Source organism: Sciurus carolinensis, chromosome 3 (genome assembly GCF_902686445.1).
Source record: "Sciurus carolinensis chromosome 3, mSciCar1.2, whole genome shotgun sequence".
NCBI lineage: Eukaryota > Metazoa > Chordata > Mammalia > Rodentia > Sciuridae > Sciurus > Sciurus carolinensis.
Genome location: NC_062215.1, coordinates 18,799,857 through 18,817,833, shown reverse-complemented (window position 1 = coordinate 18,817,833; position 17,977 = coordinate 18,799,857). Strand labels below are relative to the sequence as shown.

General features: G+C 56.2%; 1 protein-coding gene across 1 annotated transcript; it reads right to left on the bottom strand.

Annotated features, from left to right (window-relative positions):
- Positions 1-2,305: 2,305 nt before the first annotated feature.
- On the bottom strand, positions 2,306-17,561 carry Slc4a1 (solute carrier family 4 member 1 (Diego blood group)). Its single transcript, XM_047545637.1, has 20 exons — positions 17,469-17,561; positions 13,327-13,408; positions 13,126-13,216; positions 12,115-12,179; positions 11,194-11,374; positions 10,967-11,102; positions 10,437-10,560; positions 10,202-10,286; positions 9,858-10,039; positions 9,163-9,373; positions 8,780-8,992; positions 8,470-8,618; positions 8,168-8,362; positions 7,096-7,269; positions 6,591-6,680; positions 5,948-6,114; positions 5,247-5,500; positions 4,040-4,209; positions 3,787-3,960; positions 2,306-3,021 (listed from the first exon to the last, which is right to left on the bottom strand). Exons 2-20 carry the CDS (start codon positions 13,339-13,341, stop codon positions 2,941-2,943), a joined length of 2,757 nt encoding a protein of 918 aa, XP_047401593.1. The 5' UTR covers positions 13,342-13,408; positions 17,469-17,561; the 3' UTR covers positions 2,306-2,940.
- Positions 17,562-17,977: the final 416 nt, after the last annotated feature.

The window sequence follows — 17,977 nt, the reverse complement described above, 5'->3', positions numbered from 1 at the left end:
TGGACATTTAAAAGGAAAAAGAATGGTTTTCTAATGTAGCTTAAGATGTACACTTGTGTCAGCCTTGCTAAAAGGAAGTAAAGCTGGAGGCGATGAAGGAGGGGTTCTTGCCTAATAATAATGATCACAAGAGTTGCAAATTGGTTCTGAGTTAGTTCGAGTCTGATTTCATAGACCTACAAATCTTCCTAACCTCCTACATTGATGAACTTGATCTGTCTTTCACTGTTAAGATTATGAGTTGACAGTCCTCAGGGTAGTCAGAGACTGACTGAAATACTAATTGTTTTTGTGCTATTTATTTACAAAAAAGTAATGCTTTGCTATCTTTATTGTTGTCTCAGCATGATCCCTGCCCTATGTATGCCTGGTCCAGTCACCTGCCATCTGCCACTGTGGACCTCTGCACTGCTCTGATGTTGAATGCCACATTCTACCTGATAGAGAACAACAAGGACCTTGGGTTACTTCCCCCAATGCTGCCCCCTTTCAGCAGGAAGTAGCTTGGAGATGTTGTCACCCACTTTCCATAGAAATGGAAGCTAGAAATTGACAGTGGGGAAATGTAACAGGGGTTCACTTGATGCTTCGACTATATCCCTTGTCACTTTGAAACTGACATGGTTTTTTCTTTTTCCCAATCTTTTCCCTGAACTTCCCCCTGATCTTCTTTTCCCTGTTTCTCCTTCCTGATCTCTCCTCCCTAATCTCATTTTCTCTGAATCACCTCTTAAAAACCTCCTGTTCCCCACAATGGGTAGAATCACAGCCTTTGGGACAGGAGTCCCCTGTGTTTCTCCTTTGCTAGCAAAGCAATAAACCTTCTTTTTCCCTTTTCTCAAAAAAGAAAAAAAAAAGATGCTGTGTGGGGCTGGGGATGCGGCTCAGGCAGAGAGAGCTTGCCTAGCGTGCCAGAGACCCTGGATTCAAACCCTAGCACTGAAAGTGAGGATGGGAGAGAGAGAGACGCTGTCCTGGTGAGGCCTTCAGCAAGCCATGTTCCCTCTCTGGGCCTTAGTTTTCTTTAGTGACTTCTCAAAAGTGCTGTCCAATTTGTTGAATGCAAGATTAAAGAAAACCTAACTGGTCAAAGGGACTTGGGGACCAGGCATGGTGGCACGTGCCTGTAATCCCAGTGGCTTCGGAGGCTGAGGTAGGAGGATCTCGAGTTCAAAGCCAGCCTCAGCAATGGCCAGGCACTAAGCAACTCAGTGAGACCCTGTCTCTAAAGAAAATACAAAATAAGGCTGTGGCCCAGTGATTGAGTGCCCCTGAGTTCAATCCTGGTATCAAAAATAAAAATAAAAAAATAAAAAATAGGGACTTGGGGATTAACAAAGGGCAAGGGGTGAGATGCCCTCCCAACTCCTCCTCCCACCCAAGGGTCTTGCTATGGCAGAGAGGAAGGCTGCCTAGAGTGTAAATCATCTCTTCTTACTCTCCCGCTCCCTCTCAGGGTGCAAGCCTGCTTCATGCTTGGGTGCCCCCAGTCTGGCTCTCCTCGCCCCCCACCATGCCTGCCATGTCTGCTGGTCCAGTCAAGACCCCCTGGGCTCTCAATTCTGGGAAGGAAATTTAGGCAAGGCAGCTGCTCCAACACAGACGCATTTATTGGCAAAACCTATTCCCAAGCATGGTGGAGGGAAGGGCACTCGCTCCTTGGTGATGTTCAAGGGGCAGGGGAGGGAAAAGCGGGACATCTGGATCAGAGTAACCATCCCAGCAGTTCCCCCAAGGCCCGGCTCTGGCTGCTAAGCGGAGCTTTACTTCCATTGTCTAAACCTTGAACACCCCTACAAGACAGGTACCATTAATGTCCCCTTTCTACAGATGAGGAAACTGAGGCATAGAATAGTGAGGGGGTGAGTGGCGGGTGCTGGCTTTTAGGGATGCCCTGCGAGCCTTCTGCTGGGAGCCTCCAGCAGCCCCTGTCACACAGATTCTCCATTTCTCCCATTTCTCACCACTTTTGGATCTTTCAACTCTTTTTATATTTTTGTTTTGTAAAAAAATAGATTTTGCCCATATTCCAGAAAAGCCACTGTCTCCTACCCCATGTGATCAAATCTGGGTTCTCCCCAAGATTCGAATCGGAGCGGGTAAGGGAGAGTGGGTCTCAATGTGGGGCACAGGTGCATGTATAAAGCCAAAATGCAACGAAAGCTCTCAGAAAATATACAGTTAATAAATTACAAGCCTCCCTCCTCCCTCCCCTCCCTGACTCTGCCATACCCTCCCCACCTCCCTCCACCCCCATCCAAATCTAGAATAGACTATTATTGTTCCCCCACCCCCAACCCAGGGCAGGGTCTTGTCTCAGACTCTGCAGCGTCCACAGGGTCCAGGCCCTCGGTAAATGTGTGTGCAGTGAATGAAGGAGCACTTGGGAGGGAGTGAGCACCTAGGAGTCCCCAGCCCAGGCTTTCCCCGGAGCTCACCTGCACCCTCACCAGGACACCTCTCTGGTCCCAGAGAAGAGGGTCTCAGGGTGGGGCTGGGACAGGGAGGGGAAGGGATAAGTCAGACTATAACATGGGGATTATTATGAATGTACCCTTTTTACAGAAGAGGAAGCAGAGGCTGGAGAGGTCAAGGGACCTGTCTAAGGTCACACAGCCAGCCAGCAGGAATCTGAAACCCCCGCAACCTCCCATCTGTGCTACTGCCCACATCTGTGCTATGAAGAGGGGGGCTCAGACCTAAATCTTCCAGCATGTGTGGACCCCCATGGGCCATGTGGCAGCAAGAGAGACTGTTGACCAAATTCCCTGATGTGGGCCTCCTGGCCATCTCCAGCCAGAAAAGCCAGTGTAGCTTTTGTAGATGGTTTCCTAGGTACCTCCTCCCTCCCCACCCACAGCCTCAGTCCATGACTTCTGCTCTCCCGGAGAGGGCGGAGACATGGAATGGTTGCGGGGGGTCTGGGCCTGGGCCTGCCTCTCACACAGGCATGGGCACCTCGTCATATTCGTCTCGACCTTCCTCTTCGTCAAAGGTCACCTTGGAGTCATCAGCATCCAGCTGAAGGGGGAAGGGAGAGAGGGTGAGAGGCCCGAGGTGCAGGCTCTTAAAGGCCCCTCTGCAGTTGGGAAAGGGTCTGGCTGTCTTTGAAACCTGGACAAGTCCTGTGCTGATCCCCCCACCCACATCTCCAGGGTTGTCCAGATAAGTGGATTTCAAAGGGTGAGGGGCCCTGGGGATCTGGTACCCAGCTGGGAAGGACCCTCAGAGGGTGAATAGAAGACCTCTTCACCACGGCAGCCCCGCAGTGACCTCTGTTACATCATGGAAGAATTCTATTAGTGAAACTCTGTCCCAAATGATTTGGAAGACTTGAGGACTAACTGCTCGGGGACCAAGACAGATCATGGGGTACACAGCCCACCTTCCTCAACCTTTTCACCAGTCCTGTCCTTATTTCTCCTGCCACAGGTGAGACACAGAGAAATGAGGTCACTTGCTCCAGATCATGCTAGGACACAGCAGGCCAGATTTGGACATTGTCCCTAGGCCCAGACCTTAAGCATCAGCACCCCAATTTGGGGTACCATGTGGGCCTTTACTATGGGTCCTTTTAATAGGTTATCCCCATTTTTCCAAAGAGAAAACAAGCTGAGAAAGGTGAACAGTCCGCCTCCCCTAGCTTCAAGACCCACCCCTCACAGTCTCCCAGGCCTTCCCTGTCCCTTCCCTGTCCGCAGTCTGGAGTCCTGCCCCAGCCTCCGGCCTCCCAGGATGCACTTGTCTGTGACCTCCCTCCAGTCCAAGGTCCAGGCCGCCACTCACACACTGGAGCTCCAGCTTGCTGAAGATGAGGGGCAGCAGGAGGCGCCTCAGGGGCACAGTGAGGATGAGGATGAAGGGCAGGGCCAGCGAGGCAGGGGTGGACTTCACCGCCCACAGCACTGCCAGGCAGATGATCTGGATGCCAGTGAACATGTGCATGCGCCAAGTTCTCACCTGCGGGGAGGCCGGGTCAGCACCCGCCTGCTCCAGCACCCCACCCCACCAGGGCCGGCCGGCCATCAGGGCCCTGTACCCGCTTGACGAAGGGCACATCCGGGTGGTACTTGGGAGGCTTGCACAGAAGCAAGATGCGATCAAACAGCTGGATGCCACTGAGGGATGTGACCCCCATGTAGAGGAAGATGCCAAACAGCACAGCCAGGGGGATGCGGGACAGGATGGGCTCCATGAAGATGGACAAGCCTGTGGGGACGACCATGCATTCTAGCCAAAGGTCACCCAGAGGACCAGCACCCCTATTTGGGGTACCATGTGGGCCTTTACTATGGGTCCTTTTAACAGGTTATCCCCATTTTTCCAAAGAGAAAACAAACTCAGAAAGGTGAACAATTCCCCTAAGGCCACACAGCTAGCACGAACCAAACTCCTACTTGCCTGTCTTAATCCCACACTCTTAACCTAGTGGGAGTTACTGAGGTCAGAGAAACCCACCTTTCTCCTCACCCCACCCCAGAACATCTCCACCACTTTCCACCTATCCAAATCCTAACTTTGCCTCCTTTAAGAAACTTCCCTGGGACTGGAGCTGAAGCTCAGTGGTGTGTGTGTAGCATGGGAGAGAGAGAGAGAGAGAGAGAGAGGGAGAGAGAGAGAAGAAGAAGAAGAAGAAGGAGGAGGAGGAGGAGGAGGAGGAGGAGGAGGAGGAGGGGGAGAGGAGGAGGAGGAGGAAGGAGGAAGAGAAAAGAAAGAACCTTCTCTGGCCTCTCCAGTGTCTATGCATTGCCCACATTAAGTTCAGGTGGACTTGTCTCCTCTAGAACTCAGATGGGGCCCAGTGACCCTTGTCTTCTGCCCTCTGCCCCTGGAACATCACCCCTTGCACTAGTCATAAAGCAGCTGAGCTGGAAGAGAACCAAGGGGCAGCTAATGACTTCTCTGTGCGGGTGGGGCACTCAGGCTCAGAGACCAGGAGGAGTACTGGGTCAGCAGCAGGGCAGGGCAGGAACCCACAGCTGACTGGGCGCTTCTGTAGGGTGAGCTCAGGGTGTGGTCTACAGAAGCCCCTTCCTCTCCTGCACAGATGTCCAGCCCAGTGTCCCAGCACTGCAGGAATGTCTTGAGGTTTCCCTCCTATGAGTCACTGATGCTGGGAGAGGTGGGCACTGGGTGTGTGGGGACCTGGCTGCAGAGCAAGAGGGAACCTTGGATCCTTAGGGAAGGGACTGGGAGCAGGGTAGGCAGGGGCAGGATGATGGAGGGCGGGGCCAGCCCTCACTCACCCACAAGCACCGAGACCAGTAACCCGCTGATCCTCTGCTCCTTGACCTCCTGGATCTGGGCTGTGGCCCCTGGCGTGCTGGCCTTACCCATGACGGTAAGGGCGTTGGCATGGGTGACTGAACGCACTGTGGTGGCACTGAGCCAGGGCATCCCAAAAAGGGCAGCCACTCCACCCATGCCCACAACTAGCAGCAGGTCCAGGTGAAAACCGGAGCCCTTTATCATCTTGCGCTCCGGCTTGCTGACAATCAACCTGGGGGAGGGAGGAGGTCTGGTCAGCCTCTACCTCCTTTGCCCCCTCCTTCCTTCCCCACACTGGGGTCTCTCTCTGCACCCCCACTTTTGCCTCCCGTGCCTGTCTCCCTTTGAATTCTTCGATCTCTCCCTTTAGTTCATCTTGCAAATCCAGACTCTGAGGGTAGAAATGTCTTCGGAACACCCAGAGGCAGATTTGCTGAAACTAAAACAGCTTTGATTTCAGGGGGCTTTGCCTGTATGGGCCCTTTCTGAGAGCCGGCACCTAATTTCATAGTTCTCATTTATACATTGTTTTAAAAAGGAGCCTCAAAATTACATAACTTCAGGAGCCACAAAACCTGGACAGCCCATCACTCTTAAGAGTGGGGTCATCTGCATGCTCAACGCCTGCCCCTTTCCCACCTCTGGCCCTCCCCGGCCCAGCTCCCATCCTGGCTCTTACGTGGTGATCTGAGACTCAAGGAATATGAGGATGAAGACCAGCAGGGCAGGCAGGGCAGAGGCAAACATCATCCAGATGGGGAAGTTGGAGTACAAGCCAAGCGGGTGGATGATCCAGCCTCGGGCTGTGGAGTTGGACACCTTGAGGCCATCAGGCACTGAGAGTTTCTGTGGGAAGAGGCAGCTGGTGAGAACACCAGGGGCGGGGGAAGCCGGAGGCAAGGTCCTGCGTGTCAGGGAATTGGGTGGTGTGCTTGGGAATGTACTTACATTGAGCACTTACTCTGTACCCAGTCTCTGCACTAAAGTTGTTCCCAACTTTATAGATGAGAAAACAGGATCAGAGAGGTTACGTAGCTTGCCCCACATCACAGAGCTATTTGGCTGCAAGAGCTGAGTTTTATACTCAGATCTGCCTGACTCCAGGAAGACACTTTCCTACTGCCCTGAACTAAGGAGTAAAGAGAGTGATCTGTTGGGCTAGAGGGGTCCTTTGAGCTGTGGGAAGAAACTGGGGTTCCCAGGGGAGGCATGGAAGAGTAGAGGTAGTTCTAGCTAGGGAGAGCTGTTCTGGGGAGGGGGAGCAAGAGGGGAAAGAAATGAGAATGGTGCTGTCAGAAGGGAGGAGCTGAAGGAGGGATCACCTGGGTGTAGGTTCCCTTGACGAAGTTATCCACCAGGACCATGATGAGGATGGAGATGGGAACCCCGAAGTCACCTATGACCCGACGCAGCTAGAGGCAGATGAAGGGACCAGTGGTCAGCACCCAGTTGCTCCCTACTTCCTGCCTCCCACCTCTCTTCCCTCCTGTCCCACATTTATTCAGGGGCCCTACTGTGCCCAAGGGATCTATCAGCATCTAATGGCCTGTCCTCGCCTCAACTATACCTCCCTCTCCTCTTCCTCTGGTTCAGCCCACCCTGGCCCCACGGCATTCCCCACTCCCCAAAACTATCCCAGTTTCCTAGGCTGGGCATGCGGAGGGGTGAGGGGCTTGCCTGTGGAGAGAGACTCTGGCATGGGGACAGGGAGGCTTGGAATTGGGGACGTGTAAGAAGGGGAGCTAAGAATAGGGGCTGGGGTGGCATGAGGGCTTTGGCTTGGGACAGTGTAGTGTAGGCAGGGACAGGTAGGGAAGGTGTGCTGACCTTGCCAGGGAAGTAGGAGCTGTTCTTGAACTTGCGTAGCATTATGGCAAATGAGAAGGTGCCAACCATGAGCACAAGGGAGAAGAGGGCGGTGTTGGGCAGGGGATTTTGAGGCTTGGACTTTATCATCAGAGGAGGGTCATAGGAGTTTTTCAGAGGGTGATCCTGGAAGATCTACAAGAGAAAACCAAGGCATCCTGCTCCCTCCCAGCCTTGGCTTGGGCTGGGAAGTGGCAGATAAATCTACCCAGTCCTATCATCCATCCATCCATCATCTGTCCACCTTCATTGTCAACTGACAGGGTAACAGAGGGGCTTCTACAGCTTGGTTTTCAGGGATGAAGACCAGGTTAGGCTTGGGTGGATGTGGGCCATGGAGACGGTTAGAATGTGTGTATGCAGACCAGCATTCCCAGGGCTCGGAAGACACAAGAAGCCAAGAGGGTAAGAACAAGTGATAAAGAGGCTTCTAAAAATGGCTCAGGGGGCTGGGGGTGGCTCAGTGGCACAGCACATGCCTAGCATGTGTGAAGTCCTGGGTTCAACTCCCAGCACTGCAATAAATAAATAAATAAATAAATAAATAAATAAATAAATAAAATAGGCTGAAAAGACTTGGAAACAGGAAGACCCACTGACTCATAGAATTGGGGAGACACATAGTGTCCACCCTTCCTCCCTATGAAGTGCAGATGCAGAGGCAGGCAGGGTGGGTGACAGGAGGCAAGCTAAGGACAGAGTGCTCCCCTGGGCTCTTGAGGGCTAGTGCTAGCGTCAGGCCCTCGCTGTGCACGCGCAGGCCGCTTCCCAGGCAGCCTCGCTCACGTGCTGGCCCACTAGTCACATCGTGTGTGGTCATGAACGTGGACCTGGGCCCACAGAGGAGCCTTCTCACATGCAGCCACTCCGCATGCTTGGCAAGAAGACTGGGTCCCAGGCGGCAGGTGTGTGGTCACGGTCAGCAGGTGAGTGAACACAGACACGTATGTGTCCACACTCATGCACTGTCACAAGGTCGTGCACACAGGTGGAGACACAGCCACACCATGCGGTATGGATGACAGACCCGCACCTTGATCAGCTTGGAGAAGGTCTCATAGATGAAGATGAGGGAGATGAGGAAGGAGAAGATCTCCTGCGTATAGCGGGAGATGAAGCGCACCAGGAAGCTGCCCTCGAAAGCCACCACCAGCACCACCAGCAGGATGAGCCAGAAGCCGATCCAGGCGCGGCCCACGATGTACTCCATGCCATTGTTCTCACAGAACTGCAGGGCAGTCAGGGGACACCGGGTCAGACAAACAGGGCTCAGGCACTGTGCATCAGGCAGGTGGGGCCAGGGTCAGGGTCAGAGTGGAACCAGGACAGCGCTACCGAGAAGAAGGATTCCTCAAACACCAGCAGGGGTCCTGAGAAGCCAACCACAAGCAGGGGCTGAGCCCCCAGGAGTGCGAAGAGAATGCCCTGCACCGCGGTAGAGATGAGCAGTTCCGACACCCCCATCTGGTACCGGGTCTTTTCTCCTGTAGGGAAAGGTCAAAGTAGGGTCAAGGTCAAGAGATTATTTCCTGGGACCAAAAGAGCAGGTCATAGCCTGGCAGATGCAGGGGTCCACAGGGTCAGATCAGAAGTCAGGACTGAGGCAGAGGCAAGAGGGTCAGAGAGGGCAATAATTGATACTGACCCAGGAGGCCACCAAAGGTGATGGCAGGTGACAAGGCAGCAAAGTAGATAAAGATGACAGCAGCCAGGACCTGGGGACTGAGTGCATCTGTGATATCACTCAGGTAGAGAGGGTAGCGGCGCCGGATGTCACGCACCAGGCCCCCAAAGAGCCGGCCTGTACGCTGCAGAGGGTCATCTGGGCCCCCAGGGCCTGCTGGGCCCCCATTCAAGCCTGTGGTAGAGGAACATGGTTAGAGGGGAGTCAGTGGGAATAGGGTGGCCACAGAGGCTGGGAAGCAGGGGCAGGGAGCAGTGAGACAGGGTGTCTTATGGGACGTGGGCAGGCTGTGCTAGGATGTCTGAGTGTCCCTCGGGAAGCCTTGGCCTGGGCTGGACAGATACCTAGGTTCTTGTAAAAGCTGGGGTCCGACTTGGCAGTGCTGGACAGGTAGCGTCTCCGGAGCAGCTCCCTCTGCACAGGCACCAGGCTGAGCAAGGCCTGCTCGGACGGGGCATCTGTGGGAGGCAGCACCAGGCTGCAATCCAGAAAGCCCTCCAGGGAGAGCACCAGCTCCCTCCGGCTCTGGGCTAGGTAGGCATCTGTGCGGAACACCTGGGGGCAGGAGAGAGGGTCAGGGTGGCCCAGACCTGCTGAGCAAAAAGACCTAGGAATCTGCCTCCAGGGACCAGAATCTTCTCCTCCGGCTCCCAGTTCTAGGATCTGCTCTTTCTGCCCCTCCACCTCTACTGCCCAATAAGGAAGGGCTCTGGGGAAACAGGGAAACGGGTGGGGAAAGGGGAAGCAGCGTAGGCAAACCTGGGGGCTAGACTGCAGACTTGGCCAGCCCAAGCCAGAATGACCAGGTAGAACTGGGTCAGAGTGGGTCAGACTAAACCAGATCAAACCAGGCCAGGCCAGAGACAGTCCAGACTATACACACCTGGACTCCCCTGGCCAGTTGGAATAGAAATGGCTGACTGAGACCCAATGAGCCAACTAGTGCACCTAACAGAAGTCAGCTGGGCCAGTCCAGCAGGAGAACAAACTGCAAGCCTCGACCCTCATGGCGCCCCCAGCCCTCACAGGCCCTTCTCACCCTTTCTGATATGAGGGTGGCAGCAGCCCGGCCAAGTTGAATATAGTCGGTGTAGGAGGGCTTGGGTCCCAGCAACACAAAGAGAAAGCGCACAGGCACGGAGGGGTCAACGGCCTCCATCTCCACTGCCTCCTGCAGCCGGACAAAGCCCAGCACTGGCTGTTGCAGGAAGTCAGCGCGGCCTGTGGGGGGACGAGGTGATCAGGCCAGGCTGAGGGGGCCCAAGGCGCATGGACCTAGGACAGGAGGCTGCTGGGTCTAAGCTCAGGGAAAGGCAGGCTGGGCGAGGACACGAGGCAGAAGCAGTGGGTGTGGAGGGCTGAGGAGCAGGCACCAGCTCTTACCCACTAGCACCAGGGTGGCCTCAGAACCTGGAGGGATCTTCTCCAGAATTCCAGATGGTGAGCGCCCGTCTGTGCTCGCCTCTCCCTGTGGGAAGGAGGGTGGTCCTCAGGCTGCTTTGGATCCAGGAAACCTGAGCGTTCAGTCCCTTCCTCTCCTACCCATTCTCACTTCCAACCATATTCCAGATCCAAGGAACTTTCCAGCTGTCCTTGCCCACCCCTGGTGCAGCCTCACCTGCTCACAGAAGAGCTGTGTCTCTAGTGAGGGCTGTTGGGAGAGCAGAGGCTGAGAAGGCTCCCCAGAGCGCATCAGAACCGCAGGCTTCACCCCTCCCAGGGACTCCAGGTCTCGGGCATGGCTGCAGGACACATGGGGGCGTGGGCTCTGTAAGTTGCTCGGGCTGGGCTATCAACACGCTAGAGACTAGGGGCGGTAGGGACCAAAGGTAGACATCAAGGAGAACTCTCCAGCAACCAGAGCAGAGAGAAGCTCTGAGGGAAGGAGAAGAATCAGAACACCCTCACAAAGAACCTCGTGACGTAAGTGGGTGGCCTCTGTCTGGAATATCAGGTCAAAAGAAAGGACAGCAAAGGACCTAAGGGTCTAAATCCGAGCACAGAGACGGGGTCATCCCTTGTGAGGTGCCAGAGGTGGGAGCCATGTTGGAGGAAAAGTGGGGCCCTGCCTTGTGGGGAAGGGGCCACTGGGAGCAGGGGACATGGGGCTGCTGGGCAGGCAGTCCAGGCCCTGGAAGGCAGAGGCACCTGTGTTTGAGCAGCAGGGTCCGGAGAAGTTCCTCTCTGTCCTCGGGCCGGATCTGCTCCTCATAGATAAAGCTATCCAGCAGCTGGTTGGCCACCCCGGCCAGGGAGGTCTCTTGCAGGTCCAGGAGGACAGTACCTGCAGGTAGTGGGGATGAGCAGGGGTTGGACCGTGGTCCCCTGCAATAAGCCTCCTGTGCAAGTGTCACAGAGGGCCCAGTGGGACTCACTCTTGGCAAAGATTTTCTGCAGCTCCAGGAGGCTCCAGAAGGTGAGGTAAGACAGGTGCGGGCGACCCCAGGCCCCATCCTGCCCCAGGTTTTCCTCCAGTAGCATCCAGTGCGCTGCCTCCATCCATTGTAGCTCCTGGTTCTTCTCGTCCATCACCAGTTGGTGAAGCTCCACATACACCTGCAGCCCATGGGTCTGAGTTACTCCAGCAGGCCACAGGCAGGACCCACGGGAGCCAGGGACCCCAGGGCCCAGTGGGTACCCAGAAGTTCTGGGAAGATCTCTGGAAGAGGCCCAGGGCCTTGGAGGGTCCAGGGGCAGACCCTGAGCGAGCTCAGAGTGTGGGGACAGCGCAAGGGCCCACGCTGCGGGCTCCAGCCACACCTTCCTCACCAGGCCCTTACTCAGAAGGGGCTTGGAGAACCTCTGGATCACTGGAGTGACCACTTGGGGGAGAAAGAGAAAATTGAAGCCTGGTGGCTGAAGATGAAGGGAACTGGGGGGCCATTGGTGCAGTTTCCTGCCTCCAAGACATGCATGCATGTGACTCAGCATGTCCTTGAGGCCAGGGGTCCACTTTCAGGGCCAGAGCAGAGGATAGGCCCAAGTTCCTAACCAGCCTGGCAACCAGCAGGGACTTGTGGGCCTGGGCGGAGGAGAGTGTGTATTTAATTTTTTGTGTCCCCAAAAACCCAGCCAGGGCCCCAGGCTTCAGCCCTTAGCAGTTGGATCTTTGCACAGAGAGTTTCCGGAAAGGAACCCTGATCTACCTCTTAGTGTGGGTGTCCCCTTCCCTTCCACCCATTTCCAGAACCCCACTCTTCTGCCTTTTGTGGGGTTTCCCCGCCTGGAGGCTGCCTCTATCCCCCATAGGGGGTCCCAAAGGCAGCCTGGGGAAGACCTGGGGAGCCGGTTCTCACCTCGTGGGTGCCGGGGGCTGTGGGGATGCGGTCGTAGTCTGTGGCTGTTGGCTCCGCAGGGAGAGCTGAAAAACGGGAGCCCAGAGGCTGGTGAGTGCTGTCTGGCCCTTCCTCCTCCTCGCCCCCAGGCCCGCAAACACCCAGGCCCACTTCACTGCCCATGGGTGGGACCCTGGTGTCCCCGCTGTCCCCCTGCCACTCAGTGCCACATGGCTCCCCATGCCTGGCTCTGTCACTCCCTGCCGGAGTCTTGTTGAGGATCCCTGGGGGAGGACAGTCCTGAGTCCCAAAGTGCAGGATGGACCTAGGGTCTCCTCCCTCCCATCCCACCTCTGGGACTAGACTCCCTTTCCTCTTCCTACCTGTCTCGACAAGCCAGCTGGGTAGACTCCCCCAAAGGACATCCAGGTGGGGTGAGCCCCTTATATCCTCCCTTCCACCCCACCCCTGCCCTCATTCCCCAGAGGGGCCTCTTAACTTCAGTACCAATTGCCTGCACTTAAGTCCTGTTGACAGTAAACAGGTGCCCGCCTGGGGCTCCCCACCAAAGACCTTGGACAGGCCAAGGAAGGTGGTGCGGGCTCCTAGGGTCTCTCTGCTCAGCAGGTCCCCAGAGCACCCTCCATTTCTCAGGACCTCCAGCCCCCAAGACAGACTGATATTCTCCAAAGGGGCCCAACACCAGGCCCAAAGCTGGCACTGTTGGGCACAGGTGGCCGGTGGGTCCATGCCCTTGTCCCAGGTAGGCCTGGTCGCTCTCTCACATGCGAAACGGGCACAGGGACGGACGGGCGACTGGCCCTGTGCCCTGCCCTGCCGCCCCCAGCCACCTCCTATGATCATTTCAAACAAAGGCTGTTTATCCTCCAATCAACCAGGATCGTGGGGAGAACTGGCCCCAGGGTTGGGGGTGGTGGGGTGGGGCTGTGGAGAGAGGGGAGGACAAGTTCCTCCGCTGTCCCTGCTGGCACTCAGTCCTTCAACGTGGCAGAGGGCAGGAGACGGATTCACCTTCTGGCTCCTCCACCTGGAACACGGGGACGCCTGGGTCCTCATATTCCTCCTGCTCTAGGATCTCCTCCAGCACTTCTTCATAGTCCTCCTGTGGGAAGTGGCTGTCAAGACTGGCCTGCTGTCCCCTGAAGGTAGCAGCCAGGACTGGCCTCCCACAGCCCCCCGGCAGGAGCCCTGCAGAGGCCGGGAGAGACCTACCTGCGAATCTCCCATGGTTCTGTCCTGAGTGTCCAGTTGTCCACGTGATCCGAGCCCCCAGCATAACCCGCACCGCGGGTCTCTGCAAGGGAGGGGCAGAGAGTGAGTGAGGCCCGGGGCGTCCTGAGGTCACCCCGTCTTCCCCCGGGGGCTGCAGAGCAGTGGCAGGAGATGGCAGATGATGGGAGGGAGGCAGTGGGGTCCCAGGAAGGAAGCATGGGTGGGGCGCTGGGAAGAGCTGGGTTGGTCCCAGGGCAGACCCGGATGGGGCAGGAGACTGCTGAGTCCAAGTGTGTTTGGGAAAGTGGGCAAGTGTTCAGGTCCAATGCCAACCTCCTCACCTGGCTTCTCTTCCCGCCCATCCCCAGCATTCAGCCAACTCCTAGGCATGACCTGACCCTTCTTCAGGGGGCTTGTCTCTCCTGAAGGTCTCCATGTCAACCCCCTTTCTCCCAGAAATGGTTGTTTTCCACAGGGCGTGAGGTGGCAGCACCACTAGAGTGGCCCACGGATCCCAGGGACACGTAAACCTGCCTCTCTCCCCACCCACATCTTGAGTTGTGTTTCTATTTTATTTTACTTATTTATTTATTTTGTACTGGAGATCGAATCCAGGAGCTCTTTGCCACACCCCTAGTCCTTTATATTATTTATTTTGAGACAAGGTCGCGCTGAATTGCTGAACGTCTTGTGAAATTAATGAGGCTGGCCTTGAACTTGAGATCCTCCTGTCTCAGCCCACCGCGTTGCTGAGATTACAGGTGTGCTCCACCACACCAGGCTTTACTTTACTTTAGGTGTGTTTTTTTTTTTGTGTGTGTCGTTTTCCAGTGCTGGGAATTCACCCAGGGACTCATGTATGCTAGTTAAGCACTTTACTGAGCTACATCCACAGCCCTCTTATTATTATTATTTAATTTGATACAGGGTCTCACTGAGTTTCCCAGGCTGGCCTCAAACTTGTGATCCTCCTGCCTCAGATTCCCTGGGTAGCTGGGATTACAGGTGCACACCACCACATCTGTCATTTCCCCAACCCATCTTTATTTTTATGTGGTGCTGAGAATCGAACCCAGTGCCTCACACATGCTAGACAAGTGCTCTCCACTGAGCCACAACCTCAGCCCCTTCCCCGACCCATCTTGAATCTTCTTTCTTGCCCACTCTCCACCTAACTCATTGGCCTCCTTGCTTCTAGAACTCACCAAGCCCTTTCCTGTCCCAGGCCCTTTGCACATCCAGTTGCTCACATCCTGAATGCACCTGCTGCCAACACCTCAGCCCTTCTCACATCTCAGTTCGAACACCACCTCTTTAGAGGCCCTTCCTGACCACTCTAACATTCATTAACCCAGTCTGGCATTTTCTGGTTCTTTGATTTATTTGTGTATACGTTGCAGGACAAAGGGAAGCACATGAGTGCCAAGACCCTGCATGTCTCAAACCCCATGAAGTCCCCGACTCGCAGCAGAGGGGTTGCCACATAGTAGGTGCTCAATAAACATGTGTTGAGTGACTATGGTGATGGCTCCCCATTGCAGGCTTGGGGCTCAGGGTGTGAAGAGCCAGAACGACCAGGGACCATCCAGGAGGCTGCTGAGCCCTGGGTCTCAGTTTCTTCAGAATGTTTATGATGGAGAGGAATAAATGCCATGGGGAGCGTGAGGACAGGCCCCCGGGAGGGTAGGGATCATCTAAGGTGGCCTAAAACTGGGTGCAGAGGGGCCTCCTCTGCTGCCCTCACCCCTGCAGCACAGAACACTGGGGCCACAGGCATTCGGGTCGGGTCAACAAACGTGGCCACTCTGCTGAGTGTTGGAGACTGAGAAGGACAAGGCTACTTTTGAGAAGCTTCCAGCCCCCGCTGGAAGGAACACCAGGAACGCAGGGCCACCTTGAGGGTCCCAGAGATGAAAGGAGTTAGGAGGCCAATTGTGCTGGGCACCAGTCATCTAGCTGTGTGGCAGGAGGAAGAGCAGGACCTGGTGGCGCAGGGGTCACAGGAGCGAGCTCTAGACACACGGGGGGGGGGGGGGGGGGGGGGGTTGAAGGGCTGAGAGGTGGGGCGGCCCAGGCCAGGGGTGAGGAGGGGCTGGGGCACAGAGACAGCGGCAGTGCACAGGTGGCCTTGAGCAAGTCAGGCGGGGGCTCATTCAGAAAGAGCTATGCAGGCGGAGCACTTGCCTCGCTGGTGAGAGGCCCTGGGTTCCATCCTCAGCACCGCAAAGGAAGGAAGAAGAAAAAAGAATGAAAGAAAGAAAAAGTGGGGAGCAAAAGAGAGAAATGAGGAGAGACCCCTGACGAAGGGGTGCTCCCGCAGTCCTAGGAAGCAGAGCCAGGCAGGGCCGAGCCCCGCCAAACGGAGAAGTGACAGGGGCCCTGCCTTGGGGGAACAACTGTCGGCCTCTGCAGGGCCCCAAGCCTGGGAGGGGGCCGTCCCTCCAGGGGCGCTCCTCCAGGACCCCGTCACCCCTCTTTTCTTCCTCTTCTCTGCCCCCCACTCTCCCTCGCCTGCGTTTGTTCTCTCTCTTCTTTCTCTGGTCTCGCTCATGCAGTCTCCTAGGCCTCAGCTCCTGAGTGGCCTCAAGAGGGTCCTTGGGTGCCCCAGTGGGGCTGGGACTGTGACTTGGTTTTCTAGCCAAGGGGTGGAATGGTCAGAGTCAGAGAATCCAGGGCTCCACGCTGCCTCTGCTGGATGGGCAGGGTCCTCTCTCTGGGCTGTAGCTAGGAGGGCTTTCCCACCCGGGCTCTGAGACTTCAGTCAGAGAGAGGAAGGGAGAGCGGTGGCACCTGGAGCCAGCTGGGGCCTCAGAGGGCGCATCCAGACCCAGATTGCTGCCCTGGCCTGGCCCGGCCACCCCCCGGCTGCAGGCCTCCTGCCTGGCGCTGATAAGAGCCAGGTCCCCCTTCAGCACGGCTCTGGGTTTGGAAGTGCGCCAAACACCTGGCTGGCGGGCCAACCAGCGGGGGGCCAGGCCAGATAAAGGTGGGAGGGGGGTATCTGGCGCCCTGGAGGGGGAGCACAGCTGGGAGGAGGCTGGGGGTGACAGATGACAAGGACAGCTTGTGCAATCAAACCCACAGGGCACAGACAGCTGAACTGCTTCATCTCCCATAATCCCAAACCTCTCTGCGAAGCGGGTAATGTCAGTAGCTCCTTTTCACAGATGAGAAAGCTGAGGCCCAGAGGAGCTGACCCGCTTCATCAGGCAGGCGTCAGAGGCAGGCTGGAGCCCCGGCCTACCTGACTTCCACCATGTCAGTAACCATTACGCCGAGTTGCCTCCCAGAAAAGAGAACAGCTCCTAGTTGGTTTCTCATCAGCAGTTAAGAGTACGGACTGCAGTGGAATGGCCTGTGTTCATATCCCAGCCCTACCATTTACTGTGTGACCTTGGGCAAGTGACTCAAACTCTCTGTGCTTCAGTTTTTTTCATCTGTAAAATGGAGCTGATAATAATGATACCTTAAAATGCTCATTAAGTTCGTGAAACATTCAGCACTGTGCGTGGCACTTAAAGCCTCTGTGTCAGTGTTGGCTATCATTATCCCTGCCACTGCGAACAAGGTCAGACTTGCCATCTCCATCCCCCCCCATTTCGCCTTCGCTCGCCATGGAATCGGCATGAGCTAAGAGTTTTGCAATCTGCAGGTGCTGGGGAGGGTTCTTCCTTTCCTTTCAAATATTCACCAGGCTGGGGACAGTGCCAGTTCCCCCAGATAGACCCTGGGAAGCAGCCCAAACGGGAAGGAGTAGTGAGCATCATCTTGTCTCCTAGGTGGGATGTGGTGTGACCTGGGAACCCCCATACTTGGAAGAAAGAGGTGTGTAGGGTGAGTGAGGTCAGAGTTTGTGGGATCCAAGGGGCAGGTAGATAGGAACCTGCCAGGACCCAGCCCTGAGGGTCAGATCTGCACCCCCACACACCAGCCGTGCACACCTCTGCTCCCGCGGGCCACCTGCAGCCCCACTGCCCTGCCCTGAGGGGCAGCAAGCATGTCATCACGTTCCCATCCCACCCACCTGCACCCCCTTGGAGGGTGGAGGCCCATGCCATTTGGGAACAGATTCAGGCTGTCCACTTACACAAACACTCAGGGTAGGTACCAAAGCCCCCCAAGCCCCTTCCTGCCCCACGTACCTGCTCAGGAGCCTCGGGTCCTTCAGCAAAGTCCTGTAGCCACTGGTGCCCTCTGTGACTGGCTGAGTTCACAGCCGCTCTAACAGCACCAGGCCACACTCTGGCGCCCAGGGGCAGCTCCCAAACCCCTGACTCATGCCCCCGCCTCCTAATCTGCCCGCCCCACAGCTGGAGCCCCTTCCCACCCCCTACCCCACTCCCACCCAGTGCCCCATAAACAGAGTTATCTTTCACCCACATCTGGACAGCTGTGTGTCGGGCTCACCCCACCCCGGCCTGGCCAGCCCCTAAGGCCTCCCATGGGGCTCCTGGCCCCTAGGATTCTCCTGTGTCTTCCTCTGTGGACCAAACGCCGGTGGCTGGGCTCTCGGGCTCTGGCCCCCACCTCTGATCCCTCTGCCCTGCCTTGGCCCATCCTCGGCTCCACACCTCTGCTCTGGCCCCAAAATGCAAGGGCCCCTCCTCTCTCCATCTTGGGGTCCTCCCTCAGGACTCTCTCACTCTACAGC

Coding starts and splice junctions, on each gene's coding strand:
- Slc4a1 (XM_047545637.1), bottom strand. Junction 11,103..11,193: donor GCAGAAAATCTTTGCCAAGA/GTGAGTCCCACT, acceptor CACTACCTGCAG/GTACTGTCCTCCTGGACCTG. Junction 8,363..8,469: donor TTGAGGAATCCTTCTTCTCG/GTAGCGCTGTCC, acceptor ACTGCCCTGCAG/TTCTGTGAGAACAATGGCAT.